At 45.7% G+C, this 22,319-nt stretch overlaps 1 protein-coding gene across 2 annotated transcripts in view; it reads left to right on the plus strand.

The window, feature by feature from the left end:
- Positions 1–22,319, plus strand: part of COLEC11 (collectin subfamily member 11) — a 35,682-nt gene that overhangs the window by 2,821 nt on the left and 10,542 nt on the right. For both annotated transcript variants that reach the window (XM_075598297.1, XM_075598298.1), the window contains exons 2-3: positions 19,101–19,256; positions 20,345–20,416. In XM_075598297.1, the coding sequence (XP_075454412.1) occupies positions 19,127–19,256; positions 20,345–20,416 (202 nt within the window). In that variant the 5' untranslated portion in view covers positions 19,101–19,126. The remainder of the gene's footprint in view (positions 1–19,100; positions 19,257–20,344; positions 20,417–22,319) is intronic.

Here is a 22,319-nt window from a genome sequence, read left to right on the forward strand (position 1 = left end):
CATCTCTTTCCCCCCTCTTCCACCAATTCCTCTTCTCTCTCCCCTCTCTCCTCCCCTCATCTCTTTCCCCCTCTTCCACCAATTCCTCTTCTCTCTCCCCCTCTTCTCTATTCCTTCTCTCATCTCTCCCTCCGATCACTTTCCTTTAATACCTTATGATGTCCCCAATTCTTTCTGCCTCTCTACTTACCACCTCTCACCCCACTCCCTTCCCCTCTTCCCTCTTTAAGAGCTCTCTTGCTCTCTCCAACACTGTTTTTTTTGTATTTTTATAATCAAGTGCTCTTTTCAAGAAATATAAGAGCTTCAATGATTAAGTGTCCGGGAGGTTAAATGCATCTCTACCCAGAGCCCAGCTCACTCTTTGGTAACCTCAGAAGCTACAGACTAAAAAAAAGAAAAACGTATAATTTTTTAACACAACTGTTTTTTTTTTTAAGAGCATGACATGCTTAGGGGGCAAGATACTAACATCATACAGTATAAATTAAACTCATAGCTTTTGAGAGAGATGACAGTTTTAAGTGTAACCCCCCTCTGGGGTTACCATATGGATTTAAGGGGTTAAAGGGGACGTTAGGTGTTAATTCTGAATAATGCCCCATCATGACAGTATGTTGCGAAGTAACCTGGCAGTGGCCCGGTTACACCCCGTTTCATGAATATGCTGAGTTGGACACATGGTCTAGGGTGACAACAGAGATTATGCTCCACCCCTTTTCTGCCTGGAGACAGGGAGTTAGAGATAGCATTTAAATAAGAGGGGAGAAGAGCACCACCCTCAGATCCCTTGAAGAGAGAAGCAGAGGGGTCTCACAGATGTATAGAGCACTGTAAATAGTTAGGAGAGGGTAGGTGGCCCTGTCTTTGTTTTCTTAGATAGGGAAATGCCCTTATAGTCAGGCTCCCTAGAAATATATGGAACATAAGTACAGGCTCCCAGAGGGGAGGCCTGTGTCCCCTAGGTGTTACCCCAAATGGTATTCCTGGGACTCTTAGTAGAATAGCAACTTCTGGCCCTCAACACTTTCCCTTTAGTGAGCATTCCAGGGGAGTACAGTGTGGGGCCCATCTCTGCCATTCCAGCACTGTAGTGCTACCAGAAGGATGGTCAGAGCAAGATATAGAGCCAAAGGCTTCTCTGACCAAAGATATAAAAGGACCCAGCAGGTATCAGACAGCGGCGCATTTCAAAATCAGCTGCCCCTAGGAACAGCTATTGCAGCCGCCTCCTTACCTGCCTCCCCCCTCCTCCTTCTCAACCACAGCGTCAAATGACGCCACGGACGCCACCAACGTGACCTTGCATGGCGTCGCGTTGTCATGGTTGTCATGGGAGAGGGGGTTTGGCCCGGGATTAAAGGGGTTACACCCCATTTGGCCACCCCCTGCTCTCACTTGGGAAGCAAGGGGTTAACTGGACTGGGGTCCAGTAATGTGTTTTTACCTTGCTTCAGAATCCAACTGTTTATTCCCCTGTAAAAATGTATTGTCTCATCCCAGTGTTTGCACCAACACATACACTGCGGTTGATGCAGGAGGCTTAAGGGGTTAATGAGCTACAGTTTAGGAAAATACAAATATGTGTGGTGTCTTTTCAGAAATATCTGGGCTTCAAAAGGCTTGATTGAAGTTGGGTGTGAAAAGTACAGAGGGGGTTTGGTGTATGTTAATACCTAATTTGAAGGCCAAGGGTATATTGCTGGTAGAAACAGCTAGGACCCAGGTCTGGAGCATTGGGTGTGAAATATAGCACCTGTGACAAACGTTCTCTACACACGAGTCCCTGCTTCAAAGCATTTCTTGACAAGGGGTTTTATGGGGGCCAGGGGTGCGGTTACAGAAGGCGATATCAGAATGAGTGACCTTATTAAATATAAGAATACCATGAGATGTCCTCGGCTGAACATGCTAAGAGTTACATATGTGTATCCGTGGGACCGAGCCGCAAATAATGATTACAGACACATGATGTCTAGCAAGTACTAAGAGACAGATATTAATATCTCTCTTAATTTTAGTATTACACGGTTATATTTAGTCTCATTGGGAGCGTCATGTGTGCCGGAATGTATTAATATGTCTCGCGTGCCAGTACGTATTACTGAACTGAAGTTATGAAGTTATTTAGATAGGAAAAGCAGTTTTTAAACGTCCTGGGGTGGGAGGAGTTTTACTTTGGGGTAAGACTGTCAACCTCACCACTGATTTATGACTGGAATTGCATATAAATCAGTGTCAGTCCTATACTCCGTTGTCTTCATGTATTTTCGTGATGTCTACATCTGAACATGAATTATGGAAGAAATGGCCCATCCTGTATCCTGATGGCTTTCTTGTCCAAACCTTTAAGTAAGTGTCTATATTTTGTCTGTTATTTGTATATCTTGTGTATTCTCCTTCATTAAGGAATAAATTCTATTTTATCATATCTAGTTGTGTTCAGTTCAACCCAGGTATCTTGGTGTATAATATAGGCCTCTCACAAGTTCCCGTGACAGGCTTGTATTAAACTGGTGGCAGCGGCGGGACTGAACTGAACCTGTATTACAGTTCACTGCGGGACTCTGTAATACAGTTGGGACTCGGGTGAATTGCGAGTTCCTAAGGCTAAAGATATTGAACACACAGTGTACAACATATAACACAAGATATGGCACCAACTCACTGTTCCCCTACTTGTGAGAAGCATTGCCTCCAGAACCAAAGTGCCGGCCATCCGTGTGACTGGAGCCAGGCACCGAGACCGGAGGAGTGCATCAAGTCGGTACGGGAACCTGCAGCCGGCAAGGCTGAGAGAGAGGCAGCGATCGGTGAGCATGAAACCCGGCCGGCTGAGCAAAGAACCACCGCTGCAGCTGCTGTAACCATCAAACCGCCCGGAGACCAGGGAATGGACCCAGCTCCGGGATGGCAGAGACTTGGGGAGGGAGCGGGTGGTCTCGGAGACCAAGGAAGTCTTGCACCAGGAGAGGTAACGGCCGTTGTGGTGGCCCGTCTATTTTCCCTGAATGAGCTAGCACTGGTGTGTGCGTTGGGCAAGACGTGGTTTCCAGCGAAGTGGACCCAGTTCATGGCGTTGGGGGTAGTCCACCGGTGCCGGAGGAGCTCCGGCAGGCGCCGCAGCGCTATCACTGCCAACAAGCGGGCCACAATAATGCCCGGTGCCCAGACCGTGCGCGGTCAGGCGAAGAAGCTCCTCAGGGCCAGCGCTCACAAGCTGCGATAAAGATGACCCAGTTAGCGGCATCCTCTGATGGCTCCCGCCCAGCCGGGGCGACAAACCTTCGCGGGACGTCCCATGGAGAACCTGGCCGGGCTGCATCGGCAACAGCGGCGGAGAGTGGCGGAGAGCGGCGGCCATCCATCGGTTCCCGGCGGAGAAGAAGCCGCCATTCTGGCATCCGGCCGGCGGCAATTTTATTTGGGGGGAGGGTTGGGGTGTGCGGGAGGTAGGTGATTCACATTGTTTGGCGGAGTCGGCGATCCCCAGCGATGACCGGAGCCCCACGATCTACGCCGGCGACCCTGTACCAAAGCCGGGTGCTGTTGCGGCAGCTACCCGGGGCTCGCCCGTGGTGGCGGCGGCGGAAGAGCCGCGATTCCGACAAAGTGCCGGAGCCCTTTCTGAGTGGGGGGAGGGACAGGGATTGCGGGAGGGGGTTATTTTACAGGGTTGGAATGGAGCCGTGTTTCTCCATGAGGACCTGGGACCCTTGTCCTGCACCGATTTACCTGTGCCAAACCCGGAAGCTGTTGCGGTAGTTGCCCGTTGCTTCCCGGCTAAGCTGGTGCCGGCGGCGGCCACTGCAGTCCCCCTGCAATCGGGACCAAAGAAGGCGGCGGTCTCTGCGGGGACCAGCGAGGTAAGCCAGACCAAGTCGCAGACTGACCCTGACTTATTTTTTCCCTTGACTGTACCCTGTTGTTCCCTTGTAGGGGTGACCGGTGGGTGGCAGGAGATAGGGGCACCAGGGGAGGGGAAGGAAGGGCAGCTTGAATGGCAGCTAGGCTTCCCCATTATCCTGGCGGAGCATCAAGGGGACTCTCAGTTAAGAGCCCCACTGTTGCAGCCTTGCTATGGGCTGGAGGTATCAGGGGTTGTGGCACAGTTAAACCACCCCAGGGTTACCTACCGGCCAGGAGCTAAGGTGGGTGCATCTGCACCAGCAACCCTGAGCTCACCTCCGGTAATGGGGGCACAGGTTCAGGGAGAGGGGCTAGCCCCGTTAGCACCCAGCTCTAGGGTAGGATTGCCTGGGAGAGGGTTGGGTGGGCCAGTGGGAACCAGGGAGGGAAGGCAGCAAGTGAGCCAGCCAGATTTCCCCATTACCCTGGCAGAGCATCAGGGGGTCTCTCAGTTTAGAGCCCCACTGTTGTCACCTGGCTATGGGCTGGAGGTATTAGGGGCAGTGGCACAGTTAGCCCACCCCCAGATTACCTACCAGCCAGGAGCCAAGGCAGGTGCTTCTGCACCAGTGCCCCTGGGCTCCTCTCCGGTAATGGGGAGGCAGTGTCAGGGAGATGGCCTCACTCAGGTGTCCTTAGGGTCCAGGTTAGGATTAGCTAGGGAGAAGCGGAGTGAGGGAAGGCTGCAGGTAGGTAGCCAGCACCAGGTCTCAGTAGGAGAAGAAGGGCTAGTGGTAGCCGGGGAGGGAGAGCAGCAGGTATGGCAGCTAGAGGTCCCCATTACCCTGGCGGAGCCTTAGGGGGTCTCCCAAATCAGCAACCCCCTGTTGCAGCCTGGCTATGGGCTGGAGATATCATGGGCAGTGGCAAGCTTGTGCCACCCCAGGGATACCTGCCAGCCAAGAGCTAAGGCGGTTGCATCTGGAGAGGTGCCCCTGAGCTCATTCCTGGTAAGGGGGAGACAATGTCAGGGAGGTAGGTGCACTCAGGTAGTTCCTGTGTCTGGGTTAGGATTGCCCAGGGGGGAGCGGAGTGCAGGTGGGCTACTGGGAGGTATGCAGCAGGAGTCATCAGCAGGGGCTGAGGTGCTGGGCCTAGGGGATGCTAGGCAGGGAGACACTGTGGAGCAGGGGGAGATAGGAGGTCAGTGGTATGTCAGGCAGCTGGTAGAAGCTAGGGATGGGCCAGGTAGGCAGGAGGTCCCTTGTTCTGATTTGCCAGGAGTGACTCCCCTGACAGATTCTCCAGGGTTCCCAGAGGTAGGGCTGTGGGTAGATAAGCAGCCAGGAGCAATAGCCAGGGCTAGGGTGTACAGCAGAGGGTTCTGTCCCCAGGGCAGCCAAGGGTAGCTACAGGGAAGAAGGGCAGCACAGTGGAGTGGAGAGGAGTGATGCTGGCCCTAGCAGCAGTGGTGGTAGCAGGTGCCTGTTTCCTGGTCTTCAGTTTTGAGAGGGCAGGGGCAAAGCATCTGGGTACCAGGGACCCCAGTACAGGATACTGGGGGATTGCCTTGCCCCAGGAGGCACAGGAGAGGGTAGGAGTCAGCACCCCAGGTGGTTTCTGGAATCCAGAAGTGATGCCACTCGGGGTGGGGACTGCCCTAGAGCCAGGAAGGAGAGGCAAGGGTATCGTGGAGCAGCTACAGGTGGGCACAGGGTCAGGGCAGGTAGGGTCCCTACAGGATAGTGACATAGCTCTTTCCCAGACTTGGTTGACAGGAAAGCAACGGTCTGTGCTTGATAGCTGGTCTCTCGCTGGTACAGAGACATGCCAGTCTCTGGGCAGCATGCAGCCTGGTCTGCAGAGGTGCCCCTTCACGATGGGCTTGGTTCACCAGGCACTGGGTGGGGGGCAGAGGGTGGCAAAGGAGAATGCCCGGCGGCCACATTGGAGCCCTGCTCAGCAGGATCTGGACTTCACTATCCAATGTGGCCAGGACAATGCCAGAGGACAATTTTTCCAGGCCAACCCCTCAGGACTTATTGAGTGTTTCAAGGATGCCAGTGGTGTCCCAGTGCCAGGGTGGGCAGCTGGGTCACAAGGCACCCATTGAGCAGGGGAGGTGTCATGGGAGAGGGGGTTTGGCCCGGGATTAAAGGGGTTACACCCCATTTGGCCACCCCCTGCTCTCACTTGGGAAGCAAGGGGTTAACTGGACTGGAGTCCAGTAATGTGTTTTTACCTTGCTTCAGAATGCAACTGTTTATTCCCCTGTAAAAATGTATTGTCTCATCCCAGTGTTTGCACCAACACATACACTGGGGTTGATGCGGGAGGCTTAAGGGGTTAATGAGCTACAGTTTAGGAAAATACAAATATGTGTGGTGTCTTTTCAGAAATATCTGGGCTTCAAAAGGCTTGATTGAAGTTGGGTGTGAAAAGTACAGAGGGGGTTTGGTGTATGTTAATACCTAATTTGCAGGCCAAGGGTATATTGCTGGTAGAGACAGCTAGGACCCAGGTCTGGGGTATTGGGTGTGAAATATAGCACCTGTGACAAACGTTCTCTACACAGGAGGCCCAGCTTCAAAGCATTTCTTGACAAGGGGTTTTATGGGGGTGTCATGAGAGAGGGGATTTGGCCTGGGATTAAAGGGGTTACACCCCATTTGGTCACCCCCTACTCTCACTTGGGAAGCAAGGGGTTAACTGGACAGGGGTCCTGTAATATGTTTTTACCTTACTTCAGTATCCAACTGTTTATTCCCCTGTATAAAATGTATTGTCTCATCCTGGTGTTTGCACTCACACATACACTAGGGTTGATGCGGGAGGGAAGGGGTTAATGTTAATTTAGTGATTATAGCCCTTTGTTCCCTTTTCCCGCCTTTTCAGGCTTCATTTTGCAGCCTTCCATAGGTCGCCATTGAGACTCCATGCGTTCTAATGGCAGAAGTAGCGGTTTTGGACCTGTTTTCCACCGACGACCAGCAGGTGGCATCCGAGAGGAGGAGCGACGGTTTCCCATTGTAAGTCAATGGGCTCATTGACTTCAATGGAGATTCCTCGACGCCGGCCTCGAGGAAAAGGTTGGCAGCCATCCAAACCGCAGACCGCAAAAGCGGGTACAATGTCTTTGAAAAGAGTTTAATCACTTCGGTCAAGTTCAATGACAATTGGCTTGGGAATCTTAGGTTCTAGGGCACCTGGGAATAAAATTCTTGTTGCCCTAGCCCCTAGGAACCCCCACACCCGACCCCCACTGGGTCCAGGAATGAGGGACCCCCGTAAGGGGTCGAGCGGAGGAGGAGGGTCGCGCCATTGACTTCAATGGCGGAGCGGAAGTCCCATTGAATCCAATGGCGGCGTGCGCTCATGCATTGTCTATGGCGGCGCCGGCCATTGATTCCAATGGGGAAAAACCGCGTGGCGTATAAACGGCTAAGTGTAAAATGGTGAAAAAGGTAAATCCATATCTCCAGTTCTGGAATGACCAGAGGGATGGGATTTGGGTGGCATGTAGCCAAGGTTCCGGCTTTAATGCATGACCATTCCCAGCCCTCTCCGACCAACCAGACGGAGTGTGGGCGAATGTAAAGATTTGTGCTTTTTCTCATAGACTTCAATGGCGGCGGTTTCTCCATTGAAAGTCTATGGCGGGAAACTCCATTGACGGCAACGGTGGAGCCCGCCATTCAACGCTATGGCGGCGGATCCCGTTGATTTCAATGGGGAAAAAGTGAAAAGCCGAGATTCATTTTTAAAGGGACGAATCCTGTATTTTAAAAATGTTTTAAAGTGCATTTCTGTATCTCCGGTTCTGGAGGTCGCAGAGAGTTGAAATTTGGCCACTATGTAGAGTCAATGTAGGCTTTAAAAACTGGCAATTTTCGACCCACTGAGCCCACCAGAATGGAACTTATTAATATGTGAAGATATTAAAGTGTTTATGGTATTTTGGATCTGCTCTGAAAATGCAGACCCCATCTGCTATGCTAATAGGTCAGGAAGGGCAGCCGGATGGTTTAGCATACGCCCTCTGATCAAAGGTTAACTGCCCTGATTGTTTACACTAGGGCCAGGAACAAAGAAGTTGAGTGTTTTGCAAGTGTCCTAGTTCACACCTGCAGGGGAAGAAGAATCTACTTCACATAGATTTTTGCTAGCCAGCTCGGCGCTTAGGTTTAAAGAGATGGGTTTGAGATGGTATTAAAATGAGGCTCAGCCCATGCTCTATGTTTTTCGTGTCTTCTGTGATATTCAAGATTGCTGTATGAACTGCCAGTCTAGATTTGACTGTTTCATCATTCCATCTTAAGTAAGTGTCTATTTTGTTTGTTATTTGTATAACTTGTGTGTTCATCTTTTTCAAGGAATAAATTATATTTTATCATATCTCTGCCGTGTTCAGTTCAACCCAGGTATATTTTTTGGTGTATTATTATAGCCTGTCATAAAGTTACCGTCACAGGGGGCCAGGGGTGCGGTTACAGAAGGAGATATCAGAATGAGTGACCTTATTAAATATAAGAATACCATGAGATGTCCTCGGCTGAACATGCTAAGAGTTACATATGTGTATCCGTGGGACCGAGCCACAAATAATGATTACAGACACATGATGTCTAGCAAGTACTAAGAGACAGATATTAATATCTCTCTTAATTTTAGTATTACACGGTTATATTTAGTCTCATTGGGAGCGTCATGTGTGCCGGAATGTATTAATATGTCTCGCGTGCCAGTACGTATTACTGAACTGAAGTTATGAAGTTATTTAGATAGGAAAAGCAGTTTTTAAACGTCCTGGGGTGGGAGGAGTTTTACTCTGGGGTAAGACTGTCAACCTCACCACTGATTTATGACTGGAATTGCATATAAATCAGTGTCAGTTCTATACTCCGTTGTCTTCATGTATTTTCGTGATGTCTACATCTGAACATGAATTATGGAAGAAATGGCCCATCCTGTATCCTGATGGCTTTCTTGTCCAAACCTTTAAGTAAGTGTCTACATTTTGCCTGTTATTTGTATAGCTTGTGTGTTCCCCTTCATTAAGGAATACATTCTATTTGATCATATCCAGTCGTGTTCAGTTCAACCCAGGTATTTTGGTGTATAATATAGGCCTCTCACAAGTTCCCGTGACAATGGTAACGCGACGTCATGATGTAATTTCATGCTGCGTTTCAGAAGGAGGAGGAGGGTGGCAAGTAAGGAGCCGGCCGCAACCAATAAAAATGACTTCCCATTAGGTCAGAGAGGTCGGCAAAAATATATGGAGGCGGACATTTTTGCTGCCCCAAAATGTTGGGTGGGAGAGTGCGTGGGAGAATGGGTGCGTGGGTGGGTGGGAGAGTGGGTGGGTGCGAGAGTTGGTGCATGGGTGGGAGAGTGAGTGAGTGGGTGGGAGAGTGACTGGGTGGTGGGTGGGAGAGTGACTGGGTGGTGGGTGGGAGAGTGACTGGGTGGTGGGTGGGAGAGTGACTGGGTGGTGGGTGGGAGAGTGACTGGGTGGTGGGTGACAGTGACTGGGTGGTGGGTGACAGTGACTGGATGGTGGGTGACAGTGACTGGATGGTGGGTGACAGTGACTGGATGGTGGGTGACAGTGACTGGATGGTGGTTGACAGCGACAGTGACTGAATGGTGGGTGACAGTGACAGTGGCTGGGTGGTGAGTGACAGTGACTGGGTGGTGGGTGACAGTGACTGGGTGGTGGGTGACAGTGACTGGATGGTGGGTGATAGTGACTGGATGGTGGGTGACAGTGACTGGGTGGTGAGTGACAGTGACTGGGTGGTGAGTGACAGTGACTGGGTGGTGGGTGACAGTGACTGGGTGGTGGGTGACAGTGAAAGTGACTGGATGGTGGGTGACAGTGACTGGATGGTGGGTGATAGTGACTGGATGGTGGGTGACAGTGACTGGGTGGTGAGTGACAGTGACTGGATGGTGAGTGACAGTGACTGGGTGGTGGGTGACAGTGGCAGTGACTGGGATGTGGTTGACAGTGGTTGGTGACAGTGGCAGTGACTGGGTGGTGGGTGACAGTGGCAGTGACTGGGTGGTGGGTGACAGTGGCAGTGACTGGGTGGTGGGTGACAGTGACTGGGTGGTTGGTGACAGTGGCAGTGACTGGGTGGTGGGTGACAGTGACTGGGTGGTGGGTGACAGTGACTGGGTGGTGGGTGACAGTGACTGGGTGGTGGGTGACAGTGGCAGTGACTGGGTGGTGGGTGACAGTGACTGGATGGTGGGTGACAGTGACAGTGACTGGGTGGTGAGTGACAGTGACTGGGTGGTGTGATAGTGACTGGGTGGTGTGATAGTGACTGGGTGGTGAGTGACAGTCACTGGGTGGTGAGTGACAGTCACTGGGTGGTGAGTGACAGTCACTGGGTGGTGAGTGACAGTCACTGGGTGGTGGGTGACAGCCACTGGGTGGTGGGTGACAGTGACTGGGTGGTGGGTGACAGTGACTGGTGGTGGGTGACAGTGACAGTGCCAGGGTGGTGAGTGACAGTGACTGGGTGGTGAGTGACAGTCACTGGGTGGTGGGTGACAGTGACTGGGTGGTGGGTGACAGTGACTGGGTGGTGGGTGACAGTGACTGGGTGGTGGGTGACAGTGAATGGGTGGTGGGTGACAGTGACTGGGTGGTGGGTGACAGTGACTGGGTGGTGGGTGACAGTGACTGGGTGGTGGGTGACAGTGACTGGGTGGTGGGTGACAGTGACTGGGTGGTGGGTGACAGTGGCAGTGACTGGGTGGTGGGTGACAGTGGCAGTGACTGGGTGGTGAGTGGCAGTGGCAGTGACTGGGTGGTGGGTGACAGTGGCAGTGACTGGGTGGTGGGTGACAGTGGCAGTGACTAGGTGGTGAGTGGCAGTGACTGGGTCGTTGGTGACAGTGGCAGTGACTGGGTGGTGGGTGATAGTGGCAGTGACTGGGTGGTGGGTGACAGTGGCAGTGACTGGGTGGTGGGTGACAGTGGCAGTGACTGGGTGGTGGGTGACAGTGGCAGTGACTGGGTGGTGGGTGACAGTGACTGGGTGGTGGGTGACAGGGACTCCTTTTCCTAAATGTTACTTTAATGTCTGAAGCACTTATTCCCATGATCAGTTATTTGTATTATATGCTATTTATAATGATTGTAACATGTAATATTACTGTGAAGCGCTATGTTCATTAATGGCGCTATATAAATAAAGACATACATACATACATACATACATACATACATACATACATACATACATACATACTGGATCTGCATGGTATTCGCTGTCCCTGCATTTGGATTTGCCTCCTTCCCACCAGGACCCATGCTAGAGATACTTCCATTGTCACGATACATATCCTGCCACGCTGAGAAGTAACCTCCTATCCAAAGGCATCAGATGAGGTTCGCATTTAGAACTTGTCAGTATGGGCCAATCCTGCGGTGCTCCGGGGCCCTTTATTTAAAAGGATTCCCCCCAGAGTCCTCTTTCAGGGCAGATGACTAACCTCGGACCATTGCTATTGGCTATGACTAGAGGGGCACTGTAGGACATGTGTGCAGAGGTTTAAAATAGGAGACTGATTTTTAAGGGAAAATATGATAGACTTTTATTAGCCGAAGCAGCAGCCGACCGGATGGGATCGCCCTTGATGGTATCCCTGGATTGTCTTCAACGTCGGATCCTTTGCGAAGTCCCCTTTGCAGGTCCGAGTGCTGGAGCACTCGGCAGGTAGCATCCTTAAGTGCACCAACTATAATATCAGAACATAGTGGCTGCGCAGTCACACATACCTAACTTTGGGGGGTGGGGTTGTGGTGTGGGGGAATTGGACACGGTGTGGGTACACGGTGACGGGCCACGTCCTGCGAGATGCATTAGTTATTGTGTCTCCTATACAGAGGGACACGTACTGTATGACATATGAGGTTATGGTTACCAGTAGTAAAGTCACTGTTTCTTTTATATGTTGTGTGTGGTATCACATTATTGTCCTGTGAGGAACAACTCCCACTCTGCATTGAGCCATCACAGGTGGAGGCGCTGCACTTGGTAAGAGATTATCTGTATTCATGTGTGTTGCCCCAGGCACTCCGTGGCGGAGGCTTAGGCCCTGCGAGCCAACAGGTTAAACAGCATTGGTAGCACACTGTGTTCATTAGGAAACAGGGCTACATTTGGAGGCACTGCTGAGATTTAGACCTGGGGTGCCCCAATTTCCAAATTACACAGCCATCTGTCCAGAATGACTCTCCCCTCGCGTCAAAGCGTCAGCGAATGGGCGCGGCAGATGCAGACGCCCGCCCGCCGGGGAGTTGTGCTGGCAGCGCGGGGAGATGTGCCAGCAGCGGGGTGGGGGGAGGAGGGGGGAGATGTGCCGGCAGCAAGGGGAGATGCAGCAGCACGGGGAGATGTGCCGGCAACGGGGGGGGAGGGGGAGATGTGCCGGCAGCGAGTGTAGATGCGGCAGCAGCGCGGGGAGAAAAGCTAGTGCCCATATAAAATGGGCATGATAAGCCACTATAGCAGTCAATAGTCAACCTAATACAAATAATTAAGGCCAAAAATACACAATAATAAAATAAATACACAAGCACCTAAACATCCCAACTATAAAAGAACTGAAAAGCCTCAATTACATTAATCTATCAGTAAAACAGCAAAATAATTTAAATGATGTTATTCCAAAACATAAGAATACAAATAAATATACACCTATCCAACCAATCAATTAAATAAATAAAAGCACTATCCAACAAAACAAATAATTAATTAAAAACGCTAACCAATCCTAAAATGTACTAAAAACAAGCCCTCCAAATTCAAAACAATAAACAGAATTTTTTTTACACAGGATTGAAGCGGGGGTCTCCAGAGCTGAACCCCCATTCATTTCAGTTATGTAGACCCCATGTTTTCCAAGATGCAGTTGCTGCTCTGGCTCGCTAGGTGATCGTATTTTAAAGGCTCCTTCTGGCCAATAGGAAGCCGTGATATCATCCGGTGCTGCTTCCTATTGGCCCACGTGACGAGGGAGCTTTAAGCTTTGCCAAGATACCAGCACCCCTATCTGAGGTAAGTATCTCAGGATGCAGGGGGTCCCCAGAGCTGAAATTAATGGGGTTCATCTCCAGAGAGCCCCTGTTTCAAATCCTGTGTAAAAAAAAAAGACGAAAGAGACCGCTTGGATTGCTCTTTTAAGCTCATAGGTTTTGAGAGAGAGTGCTGTTTTAAGCAAGTCACATTATATGCCAATGTCCAGGCAACCAAACATTAGGGTGCAGTATAGCACTGGTGCCTGTAAAATTCTATATACTGTACACTGCAGCTCTGTTTGGAAAATTCATAATGAAAATTAATATGGTTTTCTTGGTGTCTGTAATTAGCCTTGTCTTCCTGATACTGGTGAGATTGATGTTTCATCTCAAAGAAGATAGTGCCCAACAATATAGAATTATTCATATGTGGTTTTGTACAGTGCGTGTGAGATTTCCCTTCTGGTATATATTAAAGGGTTACTTCTCCCTGTACATTTAAAAAAAAAATATATATTTTTTTAAGATTTATTCACACTATGTTACATTGCAATGTCTGTTTTCACCTCTCTAGTTGTTCCTTTTTCACTATTTCTTTTAAACTCTGTATTCCATGCCGAAAAAATTAGCCCCAAACCTAAATCAATATGGCAGCTTGCAGTAGGCAGTAGACCCCAAAGAACCTACTTTGATAAGATTGATGTGACATTTTTTTCTGACAAGGCCCTCTGGCTGGTGAAGTAGCCAAAGTGAGAACAAACAGCAGGAGTTGCCATGTGAACAGTACAGACGTTGGGCCCTTTTAAATAAAAATGTAAATAAAATTTAAAAACAGCAAGGAAAAACAAAAAATAAGGTTTGCAATCTGCTTTATAGGGCATCAAATGGAGTTCACTTTCAAACTAGGTTATATTGGGGGAAAGTGCACCTTCAAAGGTTTCACGGTGTACAAAACAGTATTTATCTCTAGGAGTAATTCAACTACTAGTAAAAACAAAAACAAAAAACAATAAAGGTTTAAAACTATACCAGATATAGATACATCTTAGGTATGTTTCAGTACAAAGGTTAAGCTGTTACAGGGTTGCTAAATATAACAAAATGGCTAAGGATGTCTGCAACTCATTGTGATGTCACGTGCCAGGTATTTAGCCTACAGCTACGGCACACACAGACTCACATTCTGAAATATATATATATATATATATATATATATATATATATATATATATATATATATATATATATATATATATATTTATATATGTATGTATGTATATATATATATATGTATGTATATATATATGTATATATATATATATGTATGTATATACAGTATATATATATATATATGTATGTATGTATATATGTATATATGTATATATATATATATATATATATATATATATATATATATATATATGGATAAGGAGGAGGAGACAGCACTCAGCCATAGAGTCATCATTGCATTATCATTTCTTACACTATGCATTAGGCGTTATATGGCTGAGTGCTTTCAGCATTTATATACTGACCTAGATTCCAGTCAGCCACGTCATCCACACGTGTGTGTATATATGTTTTATCCCCTCACATTTTTTTGCACATTTATGGTGAGCACATTAGGTGTTTCACATGTTTCGCTTCACTTGCAGTTACAATGTGTATTTTGCACGTCCCTGCAATAGTTAATCTATCCAGGTATCAGCTCCAGATCAGTTTAGCCCCTGCGCACTCTCTCCGGTTATCCAAGATATCGCTGGGTCTGGCAGACTTATGTATTCTCTCAGCAGTAATATTATGCAATTCCTGAGCCTTTTGTGCATGCCTAAACAAATATAGAGTTAATATATTCAAAATGGCCGCTCTTTACCTGCTGATACTGTGGATGCATGTCACATAGGCAGGTGAGGCTAATTAACTGTGATTGGTTTTGTTGAATTACACTGGGGTTTGGGGTATATATATATGTATTGTGCACTGCATTCAATTGCACCACCTTGAGAAAGGCCCCACTGGGGGACCGAAACGTCGGTTTTTGTGTCTTCTATCAAATATAGAAAATTTATGATTTACTTACCTGCGTGCTGTCCCTTGATGTCGTGTTGCAACCGGTATTGTATGGTCTATATATATATATATAGATATAGAGATAGATATAGAGATAGATATAGATATAGATATAGATATATATATCTATATCTATATCTAAGGAGGAGGAGACAGATTAGATGAGTGGGAGAGGAGGGCGTGTAGTGTACACAGAGAGGAGCAGGCACCATAAGGCAGGGAGTGCAAAGAGAGGGGAGGAGAGAATGTAAGATGGGCATGATTGAGGAGAGACTACGGTGGGGAAGAGAGGACAAGAGACAGCAAGGCATTATAGGTGAGGGGTGAAAAAGTAGAGTAATGCATTAATAACCTTTAAGATCTGCTAGATTGGCGTATGTTACAGCCACAGGAAGTATAATAAGGTAAATTGTACACAACTATCTTTGTGGACTAATTCCTGCATGAATATTTAGGCTATGGAAATATTCCCTCTGTGTATTTCCTCTTCACAACTTGGATTTTAAGCAAAATCATTAAAGCTTAAACAAGTGGATTTAAATCAGTTTACACAAATAATAAACACAGCAGCACTAATGCTGTCACATACTCAGAATATACTTCACAATAATATATTGTTCCCTTTCCTTATTTGTTATATAGTTGACGTACTGTAGCAATAAAAACGTTTGCGCCATTTTAGGGCCTTAATTTAGCAGTCAATGGTCGGTAAAAAGTACCATCCTCCCCAAACTGAGTCCAAAAGGATGCAATAGTTGCTTCTGAATGGAAACATGACTTTACACCTCCTTGTCTCAGGTTAGCGGTATAACTGTGTGTAGCATAGCCTCCTGGCCGCTACCTATTTTCTTGGGCCCTAACAGTGTAAGTCCTGTTAGGTGCAGGCAGTGGATGGGTTAATTCCTTCAGAAAGGCCTTTTGTGCTTTTGCAGCCTTAGATACATTTGATGTATCCAAAGGCTGGCCTTGCAACAGCCAGAAAGTGTCAGCCTGAGGGGAGGTTACTGGTTTGGTCACATGCTGAATGTGATGGCTTGTCAGTATCCAAACCTGCCCTGTTATGGGGCGGGGTTACAAGCATCATCTCAGGGTATAAATACAGGCACAATCCTAAAAGTAGGTTTGTCTCTTTCCTCCCCGTGTGGAGTGAGTACCAGCTACCCTGGGTCTCACTAGGAGGCCTCAGGAGGAGCACCATGCAGAGGAAAAGCTATGCAATGCTGTAAGATCAGAACCTACAATAAACACCATTGTACCATCACCAGTGTGATTCACTGTCTAAGGACAAAGAAAGGTGTTATAGTATGGACCATCCTTCCATCCAAAGGACCCATGCTGACGGGAGGTGCTGCAACCACGAATAAGGTACCCTGTAAACCCTGTCCTGTTCTCCCCCCAACACTGCGGAGCACTCAACCTCTTGTTACCTCACATGTACGCACCACCGCATAATATGGAGTAGCAGACCTGATCTCATTTAGGGTAGGGGTCCAAGGGCTACATGTTTATTGCAGCAAGCAAAAGCTCTAGGTAATCCACATCACAAATGAATAGGAAGCTAAAAGTTACCGGCCTACTGTGTCCTCATGTGCATGTCACTACCCATAATCCTTGTCTGCAGTTGAACGCTTTGACGTTGCAATGGGGGGAATTCAGCAGGTTTGGAGACTTAGACAGATACATTATTTTTTAAAATAATATTTGCAATGTGGGGGGACCCACATCTGACCAACTCTCTTTTTTGTTTCAAAATTTTTTATTAGGCATTTGTACATTGAACAAACGTACAGATATTTCTTAGCCTAATACAGGGTTTTTCAGTTTTCATTTTGAAGGCCTCGTCAGGCCTCCGAACCTTCAGATGGGTCAAAGAGGGGGAGATAAAAGAGAGAGAAAAGGGAGAGGGGAAAAGTAAGGGGGGGGGGAGGGGTGGCACTCAGCCTCTTATCCCATCCACCAGGTTCCTGCCTCGCTTCTCTTCTTTCGGATGCCTTGGTCACCTCCCTTCTATATGAAGGGGTTTCTACCTTGTTTGTTGGATCAGCCATGGTTCCCAAACTTTATAAAAGGTCGTTGTGGTTCTGTTCAGAAAGGCTTATAGTTTTTCCATTAGCATTACTTCATATATCCTTTTTTTACTGTTTGCTTGGGGGGAGGCGATACCTTCTTCCATGAGGCAGCCAATGCGCATCTAGCCGCTGTAAGGATGAAGGAGATTAATTTTCTTACTGGGCGGTCAATATTCTCCATTGGCCTGGCCAGTAAGTAGGTCAATGGGTATTGTGAGGTCTGTGACCTCTTTTATTATAGTTTGTATGGTTAGCCAATATTTCTGAATCTCTGGACATGATCACCAAATGCGGGCCATGTCCCCCTTTTGTCCGCAGCCTCTCCAGCATAGGTTGGAGGCCAGAGGGTAGATTTGTCTTAATCTGACTGGGGTTAGATACCAGTGGAACAGTATTTTATAAATGTTTTCCTTTGTTGTGGTACATATGGAAGTTCCTGAGGCAGATTCCCATATACTGTATCTTCCCAATCCTCTCTGTCTATAACCAGATTCAGAACAGAAAAATGATATACAGCACACACTAGAAGGCAAAAGAATATTTGCAGGGTGCAACGGACTACGGAGGACCCAATACCTCCAATATATAATATAAATAACACAAAGCCCAGCACACACTGTCTTTAGATAATAGAACAAATGAAAAGGGATAATGCCAAGAAGAAATGTAATGACATTTAATATGCAACACAAACCACCAGTATAAGAACCACACCCACTACATCAAAAATTGATAACATGTAATAATAAAACAGGCAAAAACAAAGGGAATAATGGAGGGGGGAGAGGGCAGTGTATAAGGTACAACACAGTAGGGTCAAGACAACACATAGGTGGGTACAAACAATGGGGAAGAAGCAGGGGGGGGGGCCCTGGACTGGACTTTGTGTTATTTATATAACCAGATTCAATTCGGCTGCTCATTTGGACATATAATCGTGGGTAAGAGGGTCTGCTGACATCTCCATTTCAGCATATATTTTTGTTATGAGACCTTTTTGATGAGCGGTATCTCTACACAGCCTTTCAAAACTAGTGAGAGGGGGAAATTCTAATGTTGGGGATATTTTTTGTGTGAAGTGTCGAATCTGGAGATATTTGAACACGTTCAGTTCTAGAATTTCATATTTATTTTTTAATCCTTGGTAGTTCAGGAACTTTCTTTGGCTCAGCAGGTCAGTGCTCGCCCTGATATTTTTTGATTGAAATTGGTCGAATTGTCTGGGTTCACATCCAGGAGGGAATTTAGGATTTTTGAAAATTGGGATGAGTTGGGAGTTAGTCGTTGTGAACTTATATTTAAATTTGGTTTTCGTCCAAATCTCCCATATGTGCCTCATCGCTCCTAGTTTAAATTTGCTCGATAGTATATCTCCTCTATTCAGGGACCAGAGGCATGTTGGCAGAGAAGGCGTGCCGGCGTATTGTGATTCTATTTCTAACCAGCAATACTGGTCTGGGTCGGCATTCCATACTACTACCTGTCGTAGTTGGGCGGCTTGACCAACTCTCTTTAATTAACTAGGGTTCCTAATTAAATCCTAAAAATGTACCATTTTAATACTGTCATCCAGAAAACATTTCTCATGCACCAATGCAGGGTAATGGAGTTTTCAGCAATTGCTTGAAATGTTATCCCAAACCTCCCATACGATGAGAATTAATGGAAAGGTTTGCTGATTGTAGCTTTGTATTGTGGTTCCACATTCTTCATGTTAAATCATAATTCATGACTTTTGTGACTTTTTTTTTCCCGATTTAGGCTTTCAAGCCGGTAATTCCTTAGCAGTAGCCATAAATAAATCTTATATGACGTTTGTAAATAGTGGAAAAATAATAGTTTATCACCTCCATTTTTTTGTGTCTAAATTAAATCTGCTATATATATCTATATATTCTTATACAAAAATGATGGAAAATAATAGACGTGTTGATAAAATTGTATTTTGATTATGTTGACATTTTATATGTAAATCAGCACTGTTGTTTCCAGTAAATGAGAACATATATTGAATTTTCAGCATCTGATGAAAGACTTAATTTGGCTTTCTGTTTATGCATTCCTTTATTCAGGAGTCAGTGACCTGTAAACCCTCATTATGATGAGAGGTCTGTTTTTCTTGGTGACTCTAATTAGCCTGGTCTTCCTGATACTACTGGGATCTGGATATTCTCAGCATATTGCAGACGAGTCTTGTTCTGTGCAGATACTTGTCCCGGGTTTGAAAGGTAAAGTGGCCCTATGTCTTACTTGCTTGTCTCATTTTTATTTTTCTCTCACTCTCATTGAGATTGTGTCGCACTTAACATTTTACACACATTAATTGCACAGGATGTCCTCAAAATAATCCCACTTTAACTATTTTGCTGCCAGGGGCATGCAACGCATTGTATACCGGAAATGGGTCACCCTCTTAACTCTCATACAGGGTGCAGCTAATCCATTTAGAAGGAAAATGGTTGCGTGTTGGGTTCACAGTGCCAAGCATCACATGTCCAAATAAACGTCAATGAGGTCATCATCCTCTTACACAGGTCATTGGCTTCCATGGACTTTAACTGGGATCAACTTAATTGGTTGAAAGCTAACTATGGTACTGTGTGTCCTCAACAGAATTTGCACAGAATTTCTTTAACTATTTCTAATATACGGTTTCTGGTGATTTCAAGAGCTGTGTTTCTCTTACCACTTAACCACTGATACACTTTAACTTATAAGCATTGGGCATTGAGGCCCATATTTACTATGCTGACTTCTGCTACCGTAAGATACCCTATGCCACTGGAAGACGACCTATAGACTTGAATGAGCTGTAAGATGCCTTATAGCAGAAGTCATCTTAGTAAATAAGGCCCTAAATACACTAGTTTGATTCTTAAATATAATTCGTATAATTCTAGTTTTGCACGGTACCAAGTAAAAAATAGCTGTGTATATGTGTACATATAAAACCTTTCTTCCAAACAATGCTCACCTGTTAATCCATTGGCACTTATACAAATGTGACAGTAAATACACTAGTTTGTTATTTAACTAAATGTTGTATATATGTACAAGGTGTCATAATCAATGTATAACTATATTTGTGCTTGGTTTGCATTCCGCAAGGGTGCTGACAAGACCCTTGTGGAGAAGTGACAATATAGTTACAAAACACATTAGAATAAATTTACTTTATGGCTAATTGTCTATACAGAACAGATTTGAATGAAAAAAAATCTAATCATTACTGTTTACTCAGGTGATTAATATAAATTTTAATGACTTGATGCCAGCCTATTTTTATGAATAAATGCTTTATATTACACATTCATAGGGGATGCTGGAGAAAAAGGAGAGAAAGGTGCACTAGGACGACCTGGAAGAGTTGGCCCACCGGGAGAAAAAGGTAACTAAATATAATTGTTAGCTTTACATAGCATAAAACAAAAAGGACTGGTGGACACTCACCTACTGAAAAGGGAAGCGTGGAGTCTAATTAAGTGCTAGGAGTGATGGAGTGGTGATACAAAAGCCTCTCCATGTATACGCAAATTGAAATAGAACCAGCAGCACTCAAAAACTGAGTGCTGTAGGTTCTATTTCAATTAGTTTATATAGCGTTACATATTTGTAGAGAAGGCCTGAAACATAGTTGGCTATACCATTCCCCAAAATGACAGTTTCATGCACAGGAATTTCTTTCCCCCTCCCTCCCCCCGCTTGCATACAGTATGTCTCAAATGTAGGGAACAAATCAATCTGGTTTGTTACATAGGATATACTGTAGATGTTTTAGCCTGAGAGGGTAACGTCGCCACAGAACTACCAGATGCAGAAAAGGGGCAAAAAATTACAGCTGCTCCAAGCAATATTAAATATGTGCATGTTGTAACTTCTCTTTAACTAATCCTACTATATGCACTCCCTAAATCACAAATTGAAACGATAAGAGCAAAATACTGTATGTGCAAAGCAGCTGGATACATTCTTCTCAGCAAAACCATCAACATGTAACATTTGAATTAACGGTATTCTCTGCTTGGGTGTACAGTATGTGTATGTAATTCTTTATTGTGGTCTTGTATGTTTCTTGATCTGATTGAAGATACCTCTTATTGTACTTGTTTGACACTGTTATGCTGGACTGTCATTGTAGCAAACATTAGCATATTTAATGACGTGCTTGGCTAATTACAATTAATATGATGAGAGGTTCATGTGCTGAACGTCAAAATATTATTTCTTTGACTAAAGAGATAAGTGTCCAAACCGAGACTTCTACTAGTAATGAAGCAGCTTAAATGATTGTATAGATTTGATTGAGACGGGTTATTTATTAATATTATAAGAGTTAACTAACCTAACTAGGACACGTTTTTGAAATGTAGGCATGTGCACAGTGTTCCTGCGATTCACATACGGACTCGGATTGAGTCCACTTCTGGAGCAGCACCAATTCAGAGGACTGTAAACATTTATTATTCCTATTTTCACCAGTGTGTTCACATGGTTTAATTGAATTTTGAAACGGTATTTGCACTTGAATTTTTCGCCTTATTTAATATTCTGACTATATTTTAAAATATATCTAATAAAGGTTAATTATTAACTATTTCATTACTACTGTACATATCAATTGTATATGAGAGGGCAGCATACAGAGACCTGTTTTCTTCTGTCATTAATCTCTATGTAATCCTGTTTTGGACCTCAATGACAAATAATGTGAATTTAATATATGCTGAGCTAGGAGAGCCTCTGGAAGTCGCTTTTTACCTGAACGCCCGTAAGAACAAGCAAGCAGAGAGTTGTAATTTATATTGGTATTTACTCATGCTCTTGTTTTAAGTGGTAGAGTTTGTCATCGCTGTTTATTGCCAGTGAAGGTGGCTTACCATAAGCTTGGGCACAATGCTGTACTTACAAGGTGTTTTTTTAGTGCTGAAACTTTCATAATGCCAGCTAACAATTCAGAGGGATGTTGATGATCACCAATAAACTGCACCAAGGGGCCAGTGTCTGCAGCATGTTTGTATGAATAAAAAAGTAAGACTTTATCGCTTCACCTTTGGAGCACGTGCATTGGTAATTGTAACATAAACCCTAGTTGAGGCGTTTTATTGAAGTGCCGGTTTCCCGTGCCATGTATCTTTGTTTCTGACATCTATAAACTCTGACATTTCATACATCAAATGAATAAGAAAAGTAATTTCTGCATCTGGTCACACATTACTTCTTTATAGGCTGCCACTATGACATATGCAGGGGCTGCACCTGGAAGTCTTACAAGGGAAGAAGAGGGACATTTG

This window comes from Ascaphus truei, chromosome 4, assembly GCF_040206685.1.
Source record: "Ascaphus truei isolate aAscTru1 chromosome 4, aAscTru1.hap1, whole genome shotgun sequence".
Taxonomy (NCBI): Eukaryota; Metazoa; Chordata; class Amphibia; order Anura; family Ascaphidae; genus Ascaphus; species Ascaphus truei.